Genomic DNA, 16,938 nt, shown 5'->3' on the forward strand with positions numbered 1-16,938 from the left:
CTGATGGCTTTGTCTGCATTTGACCGAGACACGTTCTGTTTTGTGTCCCAGGCTCCCAAGCCCCAGCTCTGGTGCCATCTTGGTCTTTCACTGTTCTGTGGATTAGACCCACTGGTTTCTTCCTCAGCCTCTACCACACCGCTGAGCCTTATGGTGTTTTCAGTGTCTTGGCCTCAAAGGGAAGTTGGTTCCACCAACTTCCTGAAAACCCGGAGAAGAGAACCTAGAGGAAGATGAGGTGTGGGCCCTGGTTCTAGAGAGGCTCCCTTCCAGAGCTAAGGCAGAGCCCAGCCCTGTGGACACAGCAGCCGCAGCTCTCACAGCTTGTTAGTTCAGCTTCTCCTAGGAAGTGTGCAGACAAGGAAAACAAAAGTAAGAAAGCATAAATTAACCGGCCACCTGAGGATCGGCCATTAACATTTTGGTCTGTTTATTTTTAGTGCATGTGCAGCACACTCTGAATTTTACTAAATAGGAATCATAGGGCTTTATGCACGACTTCTTTAGCAATATCACTGGCCTTTCACCACGCCATTAACTGCAGTGTTACATACTGTGTGTGATTTTCTTGTAATCTGTTTAACCAGCCACCCATTGCAGGACATTTTAATTATACTTAGCAATTTGTTATCATTTTGATTTGATTTTCACATTTTCTTAGGATTACTTTTCTCTTTCCATAATAGACAGCCATGACTCAGTCCGTGTTGGTTTGTATTTCTTCTCATTCTGTAGCTCAGGCAAACCTTGCATTCAAAGTGATCCTCCTGTCTCAACTTCTTGGAATTAAGCTAGATTTATATTTACCATGCCAAGTTTAGCTTATATTTCCTCTGTTTTGAATTCATTATTTTTGTTCACGGAACTAATGTCAAATTAAAACGTTTTTCAAAGAATGATAAACATTGAGCAGGGGAGATGGGCCAGTGGGTCAAGCATGTACTGTGCAAGTGGATGACCTAGTTCAGGTCCAAGACCTACAGAAAAGCCAGGCACAGAGGAGCTCATGTCGGTAGTCTCAGTGGGCCCTCGCAGGAGACTCTGGTAGGTCACTGACATACTCATCAGTGAGCAAGAGAAATGCTTTCTTAAACAAGATGGGAGAACTAATACCTGAGGTTGTTCTACTCTGGTTTACACACACCTGCACGCACACATGCACAAACACCACCCACAAAGCACACAGACACACACCCCATACAAACACACATCACACAAACAAACACCATACAAACATACCATACGGACACATTCATACCCACCACATGTATACCACACAAACATACATGTATACACATGACACACACATACACACAGTACGCAGAAATACCCCCCACACACACACCCATACATATACCACATATAAATACAAATATCACACTTGGGGAAGGGAAGAACACTCAAAAGGAATGGAATACTGGAAGGGAATGTTTTCCACGGGTAATGAAAGCATACTTGAACAATATACACAGCTTGCAAAAAGCCTTTTTTGGGGGATAACGTTTATATTTGAAGGTAATTTGTCAAATTCACCTAGAAGAATAGGTATCAGAGCTGCCTCCATCAGGGTGGGGAAGATTCTGAGTTGAGGTCTTTGGATGTTCAGCCACAGTCCTGCTCTGTTCCCAGCTGTCCAGCTAAACTTGCGGTAAATCTTTTCTCTGTCTCTTAGCTCCTGAGATTCTCGGTGTTTATAGCCCTGGGCAGTCCTGTGGCCTTTGCCCAGGCTGCAGTCCCCTCATGCCACCGGTCTCATGGCTTAGCAGAGTCATGAGAGTCTGGGAAGAAGGAACTTTATGTCTAGCTTTGGTTTGCTTCCTGGACACACCCTTTTGGGCTGAATTGTTTATCCCTTCACCTGGTGATTAGGTGACGTTTGGGCGACATTCAGTCCAGGTGTTTCTCAGTGGCCTTTGAGAGAAGTGACCCCTGTAAGCCAGGTGTGGTCCTGGTGTCTCCTATCTAATTCCATCACTTGGGAAGCTGAGGCAGGAGGTTTGCCACAGGCTCAAGGCCCTAGAGCACAGGGTAGCATCCTGCCTGGAAGAGGCAGCAGAGCGGTGCTGGGGAGCTCATTTCACAGTCCTTGCTCCGTGAAGTGTGCATCACCTAGGATAGAGCAGTCTTTTGAAACATAGTACATTTTCCTGCACCATAAGCCTCTTGAGGCAGGGCCAGTGTCAGATTGGCCTGAATTGTCACTGTGTCATAGAGCTGTATTGCCTGCCCTGGGCCAGGGTGATCCTTCATGCAGGATGCTGTGTGGATGTCATGGTCCAAAAAAGGACGCTCAGTGAGTGATCTGTCTGGCTGTGGGTGTCGGTGGGGACGTGTAAATACCTACTGCGTGCAATTTCCAGCACCGTCTAGCATTTCTAGTTCCACTGACTGCCCGACTCACATTTGCCAGCTAGTGCATAGACACAGGTTTTCAGAGTTAGACAGGGTAACTCCCGACAGCACGTGTTTCTGATCTTTGCTTTTGCATTGTAAATCTGAGAACAAGAACTTTGCCAGATTGCTCTTTGCATCTCCTAAAATTCCCAGCATGGCTCCTGGTTCTATAGTAGAAAGACATTAATTTGTTCTTACGATTTTACTGAAATAATAGTTCAAGTTAAGATTGAGCAGCATCCCACAGTTGGACCAGCCCGTAGATTCATGCGTTCAAACAGAATTGAATGGCCTTTGTATTTGTTTTTTGTTTTGTTTTTTGTTTTTTTGAGATAGGGTTTCTCTGTGTAGCCCTGGCTGTCCCTAGAATTTGCTCTGTAGACCGGGCTGGCCTTGAACTCACAGAGATCTGCCTGCTTCTGCCTTCCTTGTGAGTGCACCACCACTGCCCAGCTCTAAGTGTTACTCTTGTTCATTTCAAATGCTTCATATAGTTCAGTTTCAGCAAGAATTGAAATGAATATGAAGAAAGTTTCTGTGGTTGGCAGCTGGTGTCACTGCTGTTATTGTTAGATATTTTGGTGGAAGGCGTCAATAAAAGAGTCTGTATCTTTTATGAGCAGACGTTTTGATGATGGAATTCAGATGAGCTAAATTATCGGTATCCCAGCCCCATTTTGACCTTGACCATCTGAAGTGGCCAAGACTCAGTGTTGGTTGTGGTCTTTGACCATATGCTGACTTACACTGCTCCCTTGACTCTGCCCCCGACCAGGGCAGGACTCAGGAGGAGCCACCATCCTGGGATGTTGGGAGGAAAACTGGATCAGGAGCCCCAGGAATGAGTTTGGACCCAAGGACATCTTCTACTTCCAACTCAGCATGTTGGGCCTCATTCCTCTGGGCCTCAGTTTTCATCTGTAAAGTCAGGTTGAACTGATTTATGAGAGCCTTTCTGGTGCCGGAGTACTACATAGCAAACAGGCTGTTGGTGGAGGAACATAGGGTGTTGGAAAGGCCTCTCAGATCCTGTTTTCTCTTTGTATTTATGCACCAGAAAATGACAGATGGCGAGACCTGGACAGAAAATGCCCTCTTCAGATTGACCAGCCAAGCGCCAGTATCTGGGAGTGTCTGCCTGAAAAGTGTCAGGATGGCTCCCTCTGGCACCAGGAAGCGGTGACTGCCTGTGCAGTGACCAGCTTAATCAAAGACCTCAGCATCAGTGACCACAACGGGAACCCCTCAGCTCCCCCCAGCAAACGCCAGTGCCGGTCACTATCCTTCTCTGACGAGATGTCCAGCTGCCGGACGTCATGGCGGCCCTTGGGGTCCAAAGTCTGGACTCCTGTGGAGAAGAGACGATGCTACAGTGGGGGCAGCGTCCAGCGCTACTCCAACGGTGTCGGCCCCATGCAGCGGAGCTCCAGCTTCAGCCTCCCTGCCCGGGCCAATGGGCTCTCCTCACCGTGCCACCAGTCAAGCCTACACCAGCCCTTTGCGGGACAGCCCTGCCAAGGAGCACCAGGTTCAGCTCCCTGTGGACAGGTGGGCGATGCCTGGAGCCCTGACCCACACCCCGTGGGAGGCGGCCGGCTGGACCTGCAGCGGTCCCTCTCTTGCTCACACGAGCAGTTCTTCCCAGAATACTGTCCCCCCTCAGCCAACAGCACACCTGCCTCAACGCCAGAGCTGGCAAGACGCTCCAGCGGACTTGCCCGCAGCCGCTCCCAGCCGTGCGTCCTTAATGACAAGAAGATCGGTGTGAAAAGGCGGCGTCCTGACGAGGTGCAGGAGCAAAGGCCTTCTCTAGACCTTGCCAAAATGGCACAGGTAAGTGTCCCAATGGCCTAGAAGAGTCTCCAGGAGCAACTCGCTGTTCTCTGGGACTTGTAGTCCTGGTCCAGCCAGTTAAGTGCACAGTGATACTTTCAGAAATGTTTGAGACTCAGTTTCCTTGTTTTGAAATGAAAGTACTATATATAAAAAAAATCTTTCTCAAGTTTTTTCTTAAGTATCTGGTGCTCTCCACTTAAAATGAGGCGTGCTCTTATCCTGCTAAGCTCATTGCCAGTGGACCAGGAGCAGCCAGATGGTGAGAGGCAGGCATTGGCTGGCAGTCCGGTGTGACCAAACACTAATTAATCCTCTTCTGGCCCTTTGCTGGAACCTCTTCTCCTGGAGCCCACACACCAGTGTTCAGTATCACCCAGATTATGCTGATCCCTAGATCAGGGCCATGAGTTAATGACTTTAGAAAAGGTAGGAAGGGATCAGTCCCTTTGATTAAACTGTCAAACCTTTAGACTACAGAGAAGTTGCCATCAGTACCCTCTGTGCCACCTCTGCAGCTGTCCTTGGGACTGTTGTAGGAGGAGCCTCTCCCGTGTGCTCCCGTTCCCGTCTTTGTCCTCTTTGTCTTGTAGTCCGGGTCGTGCCAGCACTTCTCCTGGGTATCACTCTGAATGAGATGGTCTCAGAGTTAGACACCACCATCAGGGCAGGGTCAGAGGCTAAGTGAGGGCTGGCTGCATCGGTTGGTTCTTACTACAGAGGTCTTAGGATGTGATGAAGACGGTGAGACCTATGGTGTGACATTGGTCCTTGCGACTGTTAACGTTAGGATGGATGACTGTGGTGGGCAAAACATGGGCCTGTTGACTCCATGCCCATCCGGGAGGCCTCTTGCTCAGTGCTGTAATGTATTCACTTTTGCTGTTCTGTATAAAAGCATTGGTTACTGCTTGGTTTGAGGAAATGACGATCTATTTGCTAGTGAGGGAGTGGGCTCAGCAGAGTTGGCCACATTCTTCAGACCGTGGGCAGATCCAGGGCAGGCAGGCTCATGGTGACTGTTCTGCACCAGGCATGTGTAGCCAGTAAGCAGTCTTGGGTCCTCCACACTAGTCCTGCCCCATTGAACTGCCTGCTTTCAAGAAAGACATGGTTTCTATTCATGGTTACCTTCTGTTCCTTTCATTCTCCAAGCCTGTCAGTCCCTCACTGAAGACAAGGTACAGGGATCTATCTGGGTGGCCTCAAAGTTCACAGTTTTGAGCCACCTTAACAGATTAGCCCAGGTCCCACACAGGACAACTGGGGTCAAGTTGGTGATATGCTTGTGCCACCGCCGTGCCCATGGGCTGACTTGAGACAGAGCTCCTGCCTCCTCCCATGTCCAACTTCTATGACTTCCATCTTGGTTCCAACAGAGGCCCTTCCTCCTGGGACTTCTTCCTGGCTTACTCACTGGATAGTAACTGAATGTGTGTTTTGGTTACTGAGAGGAAGTTTTCATCTCCAGATAGACTGAAGTAGGTTAAAAGGGGACAGCATTCAGGGACTTCTGCAGGAAACAGAGCCCTGGGTTCTGGGTACCCACACAGCCTCAGTTAACTTTGTTATGCCAAGTTGTATTGGTGAATAAGCTAGAGAGGTAATAAAACCAGCTTACAGGTGTTACTAGATTCCACTGGCCACAAGCTGGAATAACACCGCTGCTTCACTGAAGGCATTTTCTGGTCTCACGTGTGTAGAAACTGTTTAAAAATATATTGCTCGGTGGGGCTGTGCCCACGAGTATGGATTGCCTCATCAGTTCCAGACAGGCCTTTAATATCCAGGGAGGTTCACTGGTGCCTAAGAAGGCCACCCTGGTTCAGCTGGTCCACCTTGGCTGGCTGCTTGGCCATGAGTGTCCCAGTGGTGGGACAAGGCACAGGGAAAGGAGAGAGTCCCTTGGGAAGAGTGTGTACCCTATCGCCAGAGGTCAGGTCCTGAGGATGGAGTTCCATCCAGCATCTCTCTCTGGCCAGCCGTCTTTCCATGGGGCTCTGTGGTTCTGCCTGCTTTGGCTCCCATGCAGTAGTAATAGGCTCAGGAGGTGGCCCTTACTTGCCAAGGGGCCTGATAATCAGGCCTGAGACCATCCTTGTGTGTTTGTAAAGAGTTCCGGATTAGGGGCCCGGAGAGATGGCTCAGTGGTTAAGTGCATTTGCTGTTCTTGCAGAGGACACAGGTTTGGCTCTTGTACCTACATGGTGGCTCAAAACTGCCCATAAGTTTAGTTCCAAGAGATCTGATGTCCTCTCTAGCCTCTAGGGGTATCAGGTATGCATGTGATACACATACATACATACAGGCAAAACACTCAAACACATCTTTAAAAAGAGTCCTGGACTCAGCCAGGACATTGTAGGGTCCCGAACCTTGGTTCCAAACAGGAAGTCCTGTGGTTGGTGGAGAGACCCACACACGCTGCAGTGGTTGGTTGAGGTGGAGTGGTAGCCTCTGCACACTGTGGCTTCCCTGGACGTTCTCAGCTGAGAAGAGTACAAAGTCTGCGCGTGGGTGGAGGGAGAACGTTAGGTGATTTTCTGCGTCTGTAGGATAGGCTTGGCCCCAGGATTGGTGCAGCCCTCTCTTCCCTGAGCTGCCTGCTTCGTAGGTCTTTGATCTTGGTTGGTATATTCACTCCACTTGTGTGTTCTTCTAAAGGAGCCTCTTTGCACGTGGTGTCTGGGACCAGGTGTCTGAACACTTTAGATAAAGGTACAAAGTATCTTTCTGGTTAGACCTTTGGAGCAGCTGGTGTTCTAATAAACCAAGTCCCTCCAGGGCCCCCCTGGGGCCCAGAGTAGACCCTGAGGGTGTGGGCCTGTGGGGGCTTCCCTATGGCCTTTACACAGCTGGTGGGAGTCAGTGCTCTCTGATCTGCTGGGAGAAAAGAAACCCAGTCACGATGAGTTCTGAGAGTCAGACAACAGGAGAGGGTAGAGAGCTCTGAGGTCGATGCTCTGAGGCCCAGTCTTCCTTGCCCTAGATAGCAGGAGCATGTGCCATGGGCACACTCTCTCATAGACGTCAGTATTATATCAGGGCTTATCCATTACATCTCCCGAGAGGATTGAGATTTTGCTGGTTCCTAGACCTGCAGACCTTTCTGGATAGAGTTCTGTACCCATATGTAGGAGGGGCGTCGACAAACCAAAAGGCCTCCAGAAAAAGGGTTGTGACGTGCTGGAACTCTGGGCAGTTTGCTTAACATTACTGTGTAGCCGGTCTACAACCAGCACAGGGCTGTGGGGGAGTTAGGCAAATAACCAGCTTGTGTGTGTGTGTGCGCGTGCGCGTGTGAGTGTGTGCGCGCGCGCGTGTGCGTGTTCTGTGTGATCTGGAGAATGCTCTAGGATAGCCATGTTTTTGGTTTTAAATGAGTGAATTTATTAGTACATAGCAAGTCAAAGTAAAAGGATTAATAGCTAGTAGTAGATAGGCAGAAGCAGCAGATAGCAAAACATTAAGTCATGGAGGCAGCTAGCTGGAGTTTCTGATCATCTCTCTGCATGAGCTTCCAACTTCCCATTCCCAATGCAGGCACGTTTATATGGGATGAAGGATGGTAACCCCTTTTGGAAATGGTTTGCCTTCTTTTTCCCCCCCTCTTCTGTGTTGCTGGGAATCAAACCCGGGTCTTTGGGCTTGCTGGGCAAGCCCTCTTACTCTGAGCTACATCCTCTAACTGTTCTAAAGGACATAATGTTTTTTGTTTTTTTTTTTACTTTTGTATCACTTTTCTGGTCTTTTCCCTGACACTGGGGCCAGGGAGACCGTCCACCCACAGGCCATCTAGTAGAACACACTTCGAGATACACTTTCTGAAGTGTGTGGGGGGGTAACCACATTTCCCAGGTAGCTTTTTAGTGAACTTAGACAGCAACCGCAGGTCTACCAACACAGTGTACCTTATAGTATTCATGAATGCATGTTCCTGTATCTCTGTGTCCTTCTGTTGTGTGTCTATCCATAGTTTTTGTAGGATCTATAGATTTGCGTATCTAACCATATGTGCGTGCACACAACAGCCATGTCACCCCGCGTACTGTCTCACACGAAGAGTGCTGACAAGCACAATTCACCATTGCACTTGGCAGGGCCAGGGAAGACGTGTGAGCGACTCCAAGGGCAGATAGATACACACGTGCTGAGTGTTCCCAGAGGTGCAGTCTGTCTTCTATTATAGATACTGTTTTTCTGCCTCCTCCTGTCCTAGTGCCGCTTTCTGTCTTAGCCATTTACCGTCCCGTGCGTGTTCATCCTCTCGCCCCATTCTTTTCTCTTGTAAACGGCAAGGAGGCAGTTGCTGGCCATCGGCTTGCCTGTTCAACCCCCTGTTGCGAGCCAAGGGTGATGAAATGGTGACAGAACAGGATTCATTCGCCTCCCCTGGAAGTTGGCCATATGTGAGCATTCTCTCCCCATGCCCGGCAAGCACTCTTGAAACCGAGGCTGAATATCCTTGGAGCCCACAGCCACCCCATCTCCTGTCGCATCCCAGGGGCACAGCTGTCTTAGCAGCAGCAGTGGCCCTTGTCCCTTTCAGCCGTGAAGGTGAAACACCGTAAAAAAAAAAAAAAATGCTTTTCGATTGTCTTTGCTCACATCTTAAAATCCCAGTGTTAGGATTGTGGCCAGGGATGCCAGATGAGACCACAGGTGACACCGCCATCTGAATCTGGGAGGGGCTGATCGTAGGAAGGAGTACTCCGGACAGGAAATGACACCTTCCCTGTACTTGTAGTTATGGCCTCTACTCTGTTATGTGAGCCGTTCAAAGGCCACATGGGAGTCCATGCAGTCCAGTCCTATCTGGGTCTGGTCCTCTGGATCTCCCATGCTTTCCTCCTCAAGTGGCTTGAGGTTCCTGTTGCGTGTGGTGTTCCGGGCAGCCGAGCCTCCTGTTTCCACAGTGCCAGTGTATGGCACTGAGGGCAGGACTGAGCTGAGCATGAGAACTGCTTAGCAGCAGGACTTTCCCTGGCATTGATAGTTACTGCTTCATTTGAGACCCGGCCTGACCACCAGACATTGCATGTCTCCCAGCAAGTACTGAGTTACGCGCGACCATTTAGACATGGATCATGTGTATGAGCAAAGACTTCAGAAAAGCAACAATTAATAAGATTGCTCATAAATGCTATGCCCCTGGGTGCTGAGTTTTTACCTCCAGGCTGGTCAGTTTGAAAGAGAAAACAAATTATATTTTTCAACAGTGCTTCAAACAGAAGCAAGACATTCACAGGGAGGGCTCAGGATGCCGAAACAGAGGTTTGATTGATTGCAGCTGCCCACACACTGCATCCTCAAGCTCCCCGAGGAGGCCCCAGAACAGGCAGCAACTGTTGTGTTAGCAGATGTTTGAGAAACTCCTGAAAGCTGGCTGGGGTGCCGTGGGGCAGAAAAGAGCACGAGGTAGAAACAAGCATGCTGGCATATGCTAGGGGAGCTGGGGTCTTGCCCATGAGTTCAGAGGGCCTGGTGGAGCGGGGTCACAGGACTGTGCCGCCTGAGGAGCTGCTGTTGCAGACAGCAGGGGTTGTAACAGATGCTTAGTGATGACTCCTGGCTCTTGGCTGGGCAGAGTCACCCTTGGATGATGCTCCTTCCAGCCAGCCTCTTCTCTGCTTTGTGTACCGGTAGAGCTGCCGTTAACAGGGGCAGGCTCTTCTAGTCAGCATGTGGAGTGGCTCTTCGTGCAGCCGGATGTGTGACTTCTTATTCAGGCAGTCTTGGCAGTTGTGGGTCAGCCTGTCATTTGCTCAGCCAGATCCCTGGCTATAGGCCTGGCTGGCCTAAGTCTTTGTGGCCTTCCCTTGTCTGCTCTTAAAGTGTCCTCCGCATCACCTGTTGTCTTGCTTGCTGCCTCACCTGTGGCTTGCCTACTCCTTGGTCCCTCATCGGCCTTGCTGCTTAGATGGGAAGCTGTACTGATGGTAGGGAGAGCAATTCAGGGTTGGAACATCTGCAGCATGGAGTGCAGGCTGGGGTGGTGCTCTGGGTTGTATTGGAATGAAAGAAGTGCCGAATCAAAGTGAAGACGGAGACCACCCTGCCATTGCTGGTCTGAGCTGTGCACCCTTGGTGTTCACTGAACCCTCTATGTCTGTGAAATGGAATTAGCAATTGCTTTTTCTCAGGAGAGTAGAGAGAGGTCATGTACTTGTGGATCCAGCACGTAGTTTTCAGCAACACAATTTTATAGGAAAGAGAGCCGAGGGACCGTGAAATGGCTTAGTGGTTAAGAGTGCATGCTTACAGATCACAGCACCCATGGAAAGAACAGAGTGCGGTCTTGTGCACACCTGTAACTCCAGCTGGCTAGGGGAGGGGGCAGAGACTGCCAGCCTAGCTGAAAAATAGGAGGTGGAGGCCTGGAGAGATGGCCCAGTGGTTAAGAACACTTGTTCTTCTAGAGGACCGGGTTTGGTTCCCGGCACCCACATGGCAGCTCACAATTGTCTATGACTCAAGTTCCAAGGGATCCAATGCCCTCTTCTGACCTCCCTGGGCACCAGGCGTGCATGCAATACTCAGATGTTCATGTAAGCAAAACACTCATACATGTAAACCAATCAATCAAAAATTAAATAAAAATGAAATGGAAAGTCACAGAGGGCACTCAGTGCCTTCCTCTGGCTTGCATACACACAGCTGTGTGCATTTTTACACATACATGTATTGCTAATACACATGAATATATGCAAATTCTAAGAAAAAGAAATTCCAGAAAGAAGCTGCTGCAGCTGAGGAGCCTGCACTTTTTTCCTGTGTCGTGCGTGGATCAGCTCCCCTGGGAGAGCTACTTCTCAACTCTGGTCAGCCTGCTGGGTATGTGTTGCTGGTAGGCCAAGCCCTGCCAACTGTGGAACGGACTTTGTTTGGAATACTTGTCCCGTGGCTTTTCTTTTCTCTCAGAGATAGGTGTGTGTCCTCGGTACCATAGCACCTTGGAGGGGGAAATCTGTGTTTCAGGAAAAGCCTCCTCAGACTCTTAAATTCCTCCTTGTTCCCAGGCTCAGTCTTTAGGTTGCATAAGCAGTCTTCTTTCGGTCACTCAGATCAGGGCCCAAATGTTGACATAATAGCTTTGATCTCCTGGGGAAGAGAAAAAAAAATAGAAGTTCTCCTGGGACTATGCCAGGGAGGCAGCTTCACATGCCACTTGGTAATTTTCCATGCCTCACTTGAGAGGCAATGGTGCTCTGGGGGCTCCAGGACTCTTGGGAGTGGGTGCCTCTTCTTCCCTGCGACAGTTCGCCAGATGCGAGCTCCTGGAGCTTCCTGATCAAACTGGAGCACCTTTGGCTTACTAGGCCTGCATTGTGCTGGCACAGAGTCCTGTGAACCCTGTCTTCTAGGGGCCACAGTCTATGGGCAGAAGGAAAACAGCCATTCATGCTGAGGGCTCAGCACCCCCCAGGGCAGCTCCAGGCTGGCCAGGTAGAAAAGACCTGTGGGCCGTAGTTACTATCACATGATTACTTTGCCAAGAGCCCTGAGAGGAGGCTGTAGAGAGATCTCTGTGTTATTCCTAGGCTGTGTATGAGCTGAAGCACTGAGGCTACAAAGGCAGGAGGTAGGCAGGACCTGTTTCCTGCTGGAGCCCTTTATCTGGGGTGGCCAGGTCTTCATCCTGGGCACTATATGTCACCTTTCCATACCTTAGTATCCTTGTCTAGGAGGTAGGGCAGCACTAGACTAGGGAGGTGGGGACAGGCAGATCCCTGGTCCCATTGGTCAAATCAGTGAGCCTCAGTCCCAGTAAGAAAACCAATCTCAAAAAACAAAGTTGATGGTCTGGGAGTGGTGGCGTACACTTTTAATCCCGACACTCAGGGGGCAGATTCGAACTTGGATCTCTGAGTTCGAAGCCAGCCTGGTCTACTTGGTGAGTTTTAGGACAGCCAGGGCTATGTTAAGAAAGTCTCTCTCTCTCTCTCTCTCTCTCTCTCTCTCTCTCTCTCTCACACACACACACACACACACACACACACACACAGGATGAAAGTATTCAAGGGTTTGAAATCCTGGGGGCAACAGAAGCCCTGAAAATGTCTCTAGACTATGATGAGCGGAGGGGCCTAGGGAAGTCAGGGAGGCAGTCAAGGTGCTGTTGACAAGCTTGACTGTGGACTAGAGCAGGTGGGCAGTGGGCATGCTGATTGTGTTAAGGGCTCCAGAGGCATGCTGAAGTGGGGACTACAGGACCCACCAAAGTGCAGTTATTGCTCTTGGTCTCCAACTTCTCAACTGTAGCCTGTACTTGGCAGAATCAGTCACTCCAACTTTCACCCAACCTTCATAACTTTGGTTAGAATATTCTGTTTAGAGTTTCCTGATTATACATCCCTGTGATCCAATTTGCACACTTTGACTGTCTCTTCTTTCTTTGTGTGTATCCAGTGGTGTGTGAATGCAGGCACGTGCATGCCATAGCACACACGTAGAGGTCAAAAGACAACGTCAGCAGGTGTTGGTCCTTGCCCCCGACCTGGTTTGAGACCCGGTCGCTGTTGTCTTTCCACTGTGGATGCCAGGCCCTCTGGCCTGTGAGCTCCTAGAGACTTTCCTGTCCCACTTCCCCTCTTCTTGCAAGAGCACTGGGCATGCAGAAACTCATACTACCCATCTCTATTACATTGATTGTTTTAGGTCCTTGTGCTTGCACGGCAAGTGTTTCTACCCTCTGGGCCATCTCCCCAGCCCACGTGTTTCTTCTTGCTTGTTCTGAATACAAATGAAGCCTGATGGTTCACCAAGCATCCACAGAGCCACCTCCCTGGGTCATTGCGTACCAGGGGTTTATCAGCCAGGCTGCCTTTTCCCTCTGGAACCTCAGTCCTTCCATTAAAGAGTGTTGTCCTTGTCCGTTAGAGACTAATGCTAGTCCAAGTTCTACGCTCAGGACTGGAGGAGGGCTGAGCTGGCATAGGGCCATGGAAGGGTTCTTCTATGGTTTTGAATGCTTGTCATGCTGGATCTCATCTCAGCTGTGCCATGTCTAGTCAATTTACAACAGCTGGGGTGGCATCTCGGGGCAGGGGGCGATGGGGAGGTCTGTGGTGGCCCTTCGAGTCTCCATATAAACCTGAGTAAACCTCAGTGGGCTTCAGGATGCAGGGAAAAGGACACTTGACAGACTCAGGAAGGAGTTTGGCCGTTTTCATCTAGCTCCTTATCCCTCATCAAGGACATCAGAACAATGCCTTCTCTAAAGCATCACCAGGCCCTGAGCAGCCTGGTGCCAGCAGGGCTGGGAGAGCCTCAGCAAGGACCAGCGAAGGAAGCAGAGGGATCCTTGGGATAGACATGAGATTGATGACCGAGTCTGGCCCACAGCTGAGCATGGCTGTGCCATTCCTGAGACCCGCAGACTGCTGTTCTGTGCAGGCTCAGGTGGTGGTGTGTCTTTTGGGATATGGTCCTCTGCCACCCCAAGCACTGCCTCAGCAGCCTCTCCCTGTTGACAGAAGGGGATTCATCTAGAACATTCTGTGGTTTCAGCCATCTGGATTAGTCCTCTTCTGTGCAGCCTCCAGCCTCAGTGGAGAACTGAGGAAAATGAACGCCACATAAAAGAACCAGCTCTTCACTGCCGTTCCCTCTCCACAGGGTTTGATCTGCCTTGGTTGAGTGTCTGGCCACAGCATACACTTGACAGACTAGAACTCTCAGATAGTCCTCTTGGGTGTGGGAAAGGGTCCTGCCGTATAAAACAACTCCTAGAAGAGAGGCTTCCTTCGTACACAGTAAACTTGCATCAGTGAGTTTCTATCTCTAAAGGTCATCAGGACCCCAGTCCTGCCCCGACACTGTGCTAGGCCATCCATGCATCTGCCATCCATGGAGCAGGTGGCGAGGCAGCTGCCCTTGTCAGTTCTGTGTAGAGGAGTGTGGCACGCCTCTTGGATCAACCAGAGCCTGGCCAGGACAAACCACCCATTTGGTGCAAGGAAGTCACTAAAAGTATGTGTAACTAGGTTTTGGAAGAACCAGTATCTCAGGGAAGCAATGGCAGGAAGCTGCTCCCTCCAGCCCTTCCAGAGACTTGGCAGCCTACAATCTGAAGGCTCCACAGCTGGCCAGGCCTGAAGAGAGGGGACGGAGGTGAATACTCTGAAAGAGGCGCATGCTGAAGCAGCTGTGGAGAGAGGAGCGGACTACGCTGGTGGTGGACCAGCACAGGACACAGTCAGGAGAGGCCAGCTCTCTTCCTCCAGCCTCGGTTTGCCGGACGTTCTTCTGACATTGGGAGCTGTAGGCGTCGGTTCTCTTATTCCTGATTCCAGGATCAAACTCCGCTTACCAGGTTTTATGCCAGATGCCTTTCCCCACTGAGCCACCTCACTAGCCTTCAGCGGTTTTTGACAGCGTTAGAGCTACCCTCCAGGGATGTTGGGCACCCAGCACATGAGGGAAAGACCAGACAAATGTTCTTGGACATCATGGGGCAATTTTTGGAGCCCTGAAAAACATGGATGTTGAAAGAGTGGGTCATGGCCCCGAAGAGCAGGTGGAGCCCCGAGCCATGTCACAAGCTTCCAGGAAGGGAGCGAAGGCTCTGGGCAAGCCTCTGTTTGATTTGCTGGCATTGGGCAACTCTAGGAGTCCATACCGAAGGGAGGGTCCATGTATTCAAGTTGTCCCCCTTCCAAAGTGAAGAGGTGGTTTCTTAGGCAAGTAAGATGTAAGCCGTGTGGGATTCTTGGTGCCCAGATCTGTGTGGACCTGGAGACCATTGCAGCCTCTGTTTGGGTTTGACGCTGCTCCCCACACCCCGTCAGCTCATTTTAGCCTCATGGTGTTCCTGGGAGCTGTTTACTGGAAGATGTACTGGGCCCCAGAGGTGTTCAACACTTAGCTCAAGAGACCTTGGAGACTTGGCCCAGAGACTCCCAGATTGGTAGGAGGGGGTGAATTCAAGGCCTTTACAGCAGACTTGGCCCGGGTGATTCTGGTTTCTACATAATCCCTAGATGGGAGTAGAGGGAAATCTGGGGAAATGGAGGGTGCTGGTAGGCCCTCTGGAAGAGGATGAATCCTAGACAAATTAAGATCATAGCCAACTCTTGTAAATGCCTGAAAGTGACCACGGAAAGCTTCCGACTCACACTGAGCAGGTTGCTCTCCACCAGCACCTAGCATTGCTCAGCCATTTGGTAGAAATTTGGAATTTGGCCTCAACGCCAAGCCTGCCACATCAGAATCTGTATTTGAACTTGATTCTCTTAGGCTTTGAAAGGGTTTGAGATGTAGGCAGTCTCCTCTGTGGGAGGTTACTGTGAGGTTTGTTTTTGGCCCTACGCAGCCAAACTATGGATTCTTGCACCTGGGCCTTGGACGTGGTCCCTGAGTCAGAGCCTTACCTAGTCAACCTTACTCTAGTGCTAACTGCCCTCTCTATGGTTTGGGTCACCTGCCTGATCAGCCTCCTACCAGGAGGCTTCCTTCCCAGGAAGGAGGAGGACAAGGCTCATGTCGGGAACCTTTTACTGGAGTCCTGTACTTCATTTACCCTAGGCCCCACCCACTGAAAGTTTGATCAAAATGCAAATAGCAAAATAACACCTCTTCCCCTCAGGCCCTGGACAGGCACTTGCACATGTGTCCTGTACCCAGCAATGCCCTGTAGGGCGGGATGAGGCTGCAGAAGGAGGTTAGCTTGCTTGACCCTGCTTCCGAAGGAAATGGCAATATCCACCACTCCAGTGTCAGGCTAGCCCAGCTCCGGTGTCAGGCTAGCCCAGAGTTGCAGCAGGGGAGAAGAAAGAGGGAGACCAGGACTTGTGGGCTGTGGTCTTTGGGGGTCGTTTTCACATGATATTCAGATACAAGGATAGGGGACAGGTCCAGATGTGAGTCTTGCAAATACCCAGTGATCCCTCCCATTTCTATGGCCATTCCTCACTTGATCTTGCTGGTTAGTGGGGTCCGTGTCAGTGTCAGTGTTGGTGACGTGGTAACCAGCCGTGTCTGGAGATGCTCCTGAGCCGTGTGATAGGTGTGAATGCTGTGAGCCCCCTGTGCTCTGGAGGAGCTGTATGTATAACAGAGAAGTGTAAGCAGTTCACTGGATACTTACTTTTTATGAATGAATGAATGAATGAACTAATGAAGTGGGGCAAAGGCCCAGTTTCTTGATGGACAGTCAGCTGCTGAATCAATGATACTCAACAACAAGGTTGGCATATGCCATTCCTAGGCATAGGCAGCACAGGTATCATCCTTACAGCCCGAGAAAGCAGCTCCTTGCTCTTTTTACACAAGAAACTGTGAAGTTCAGAGTTACTGCCCTGGTTCATGAAACCAGTTGTTCCAAGGGTGTGCTTGTTGTACTCCCAGTCACATGGCCCAGGCAGGGTTCAGGGTGCCAGGGTTCCTTAGGGCTGCAGAGAGGGCTCCCAGTGTGAGTACATCCAAGGCTCAAGCTGTAGGTCCACAGTTCTGGGATGGCAGCTGGGAGCTCAAAGGCATCATCCAGGGAGCGCATTCTAGACTCTCTTACCCCAGCATTAGAGCGTTCTAGGCATTCGAAAGTGACAGGTGTCATCATTCTGGATGAAGTGAGGCAAAAATTGATTTTTACTGAATCTGAGACTTAAGTTTGGAGCAGTGACAGAGTGGGCACTGAAGGTAGTCTTGAAGCCCAGCAGCCTCCAGAAGGGGCAGGCACACGAGAGGGTAGGCAAGGTAGAAGAAATGAAG

The 16,938-nt window shown here is 50.3% G+C and overlaps 1 protein-coding gene across 3 annotated transcripts in view; it reads left to right on the forward strand.

Moving 5' to 3' along the window:
• The window catches only part of Fam53b (family with sequence similarity 53 member B), a 65,567-nt gene that overhangs the window by 16,240 nt on the left and 32,389 nt on the right, over positions 1-16,938 (forward strand). For all 3 annotated transcript variants that reach the window (XM_048455212.3, XM_048455213.3, XM_085693228.2), the window contains exon 3: positions 3,452-4,227. In XM_048455212.3, coding sequence (XP_048311169.1) covers positions 3,452-4,227 — 776 coding nt within the window. The remainder of the gene's footprint in view (positions 1-3,451; positions 4,228-16,938) is intronic.

The sequence above is a fragment of the Myodes glareolus genome, chromosome 7, assembly GCF_982192425.1.
Source record: "Myodes glareolus chromosome 7, mMyoGla1.1, whole genome shotgun sequence".
Taxonomy (NCBI): Eukaryota; Metazoa; Chordata; class Mammalia; order Rodentia; family Cricetidae; genus Myodes; species Myodes glareolus.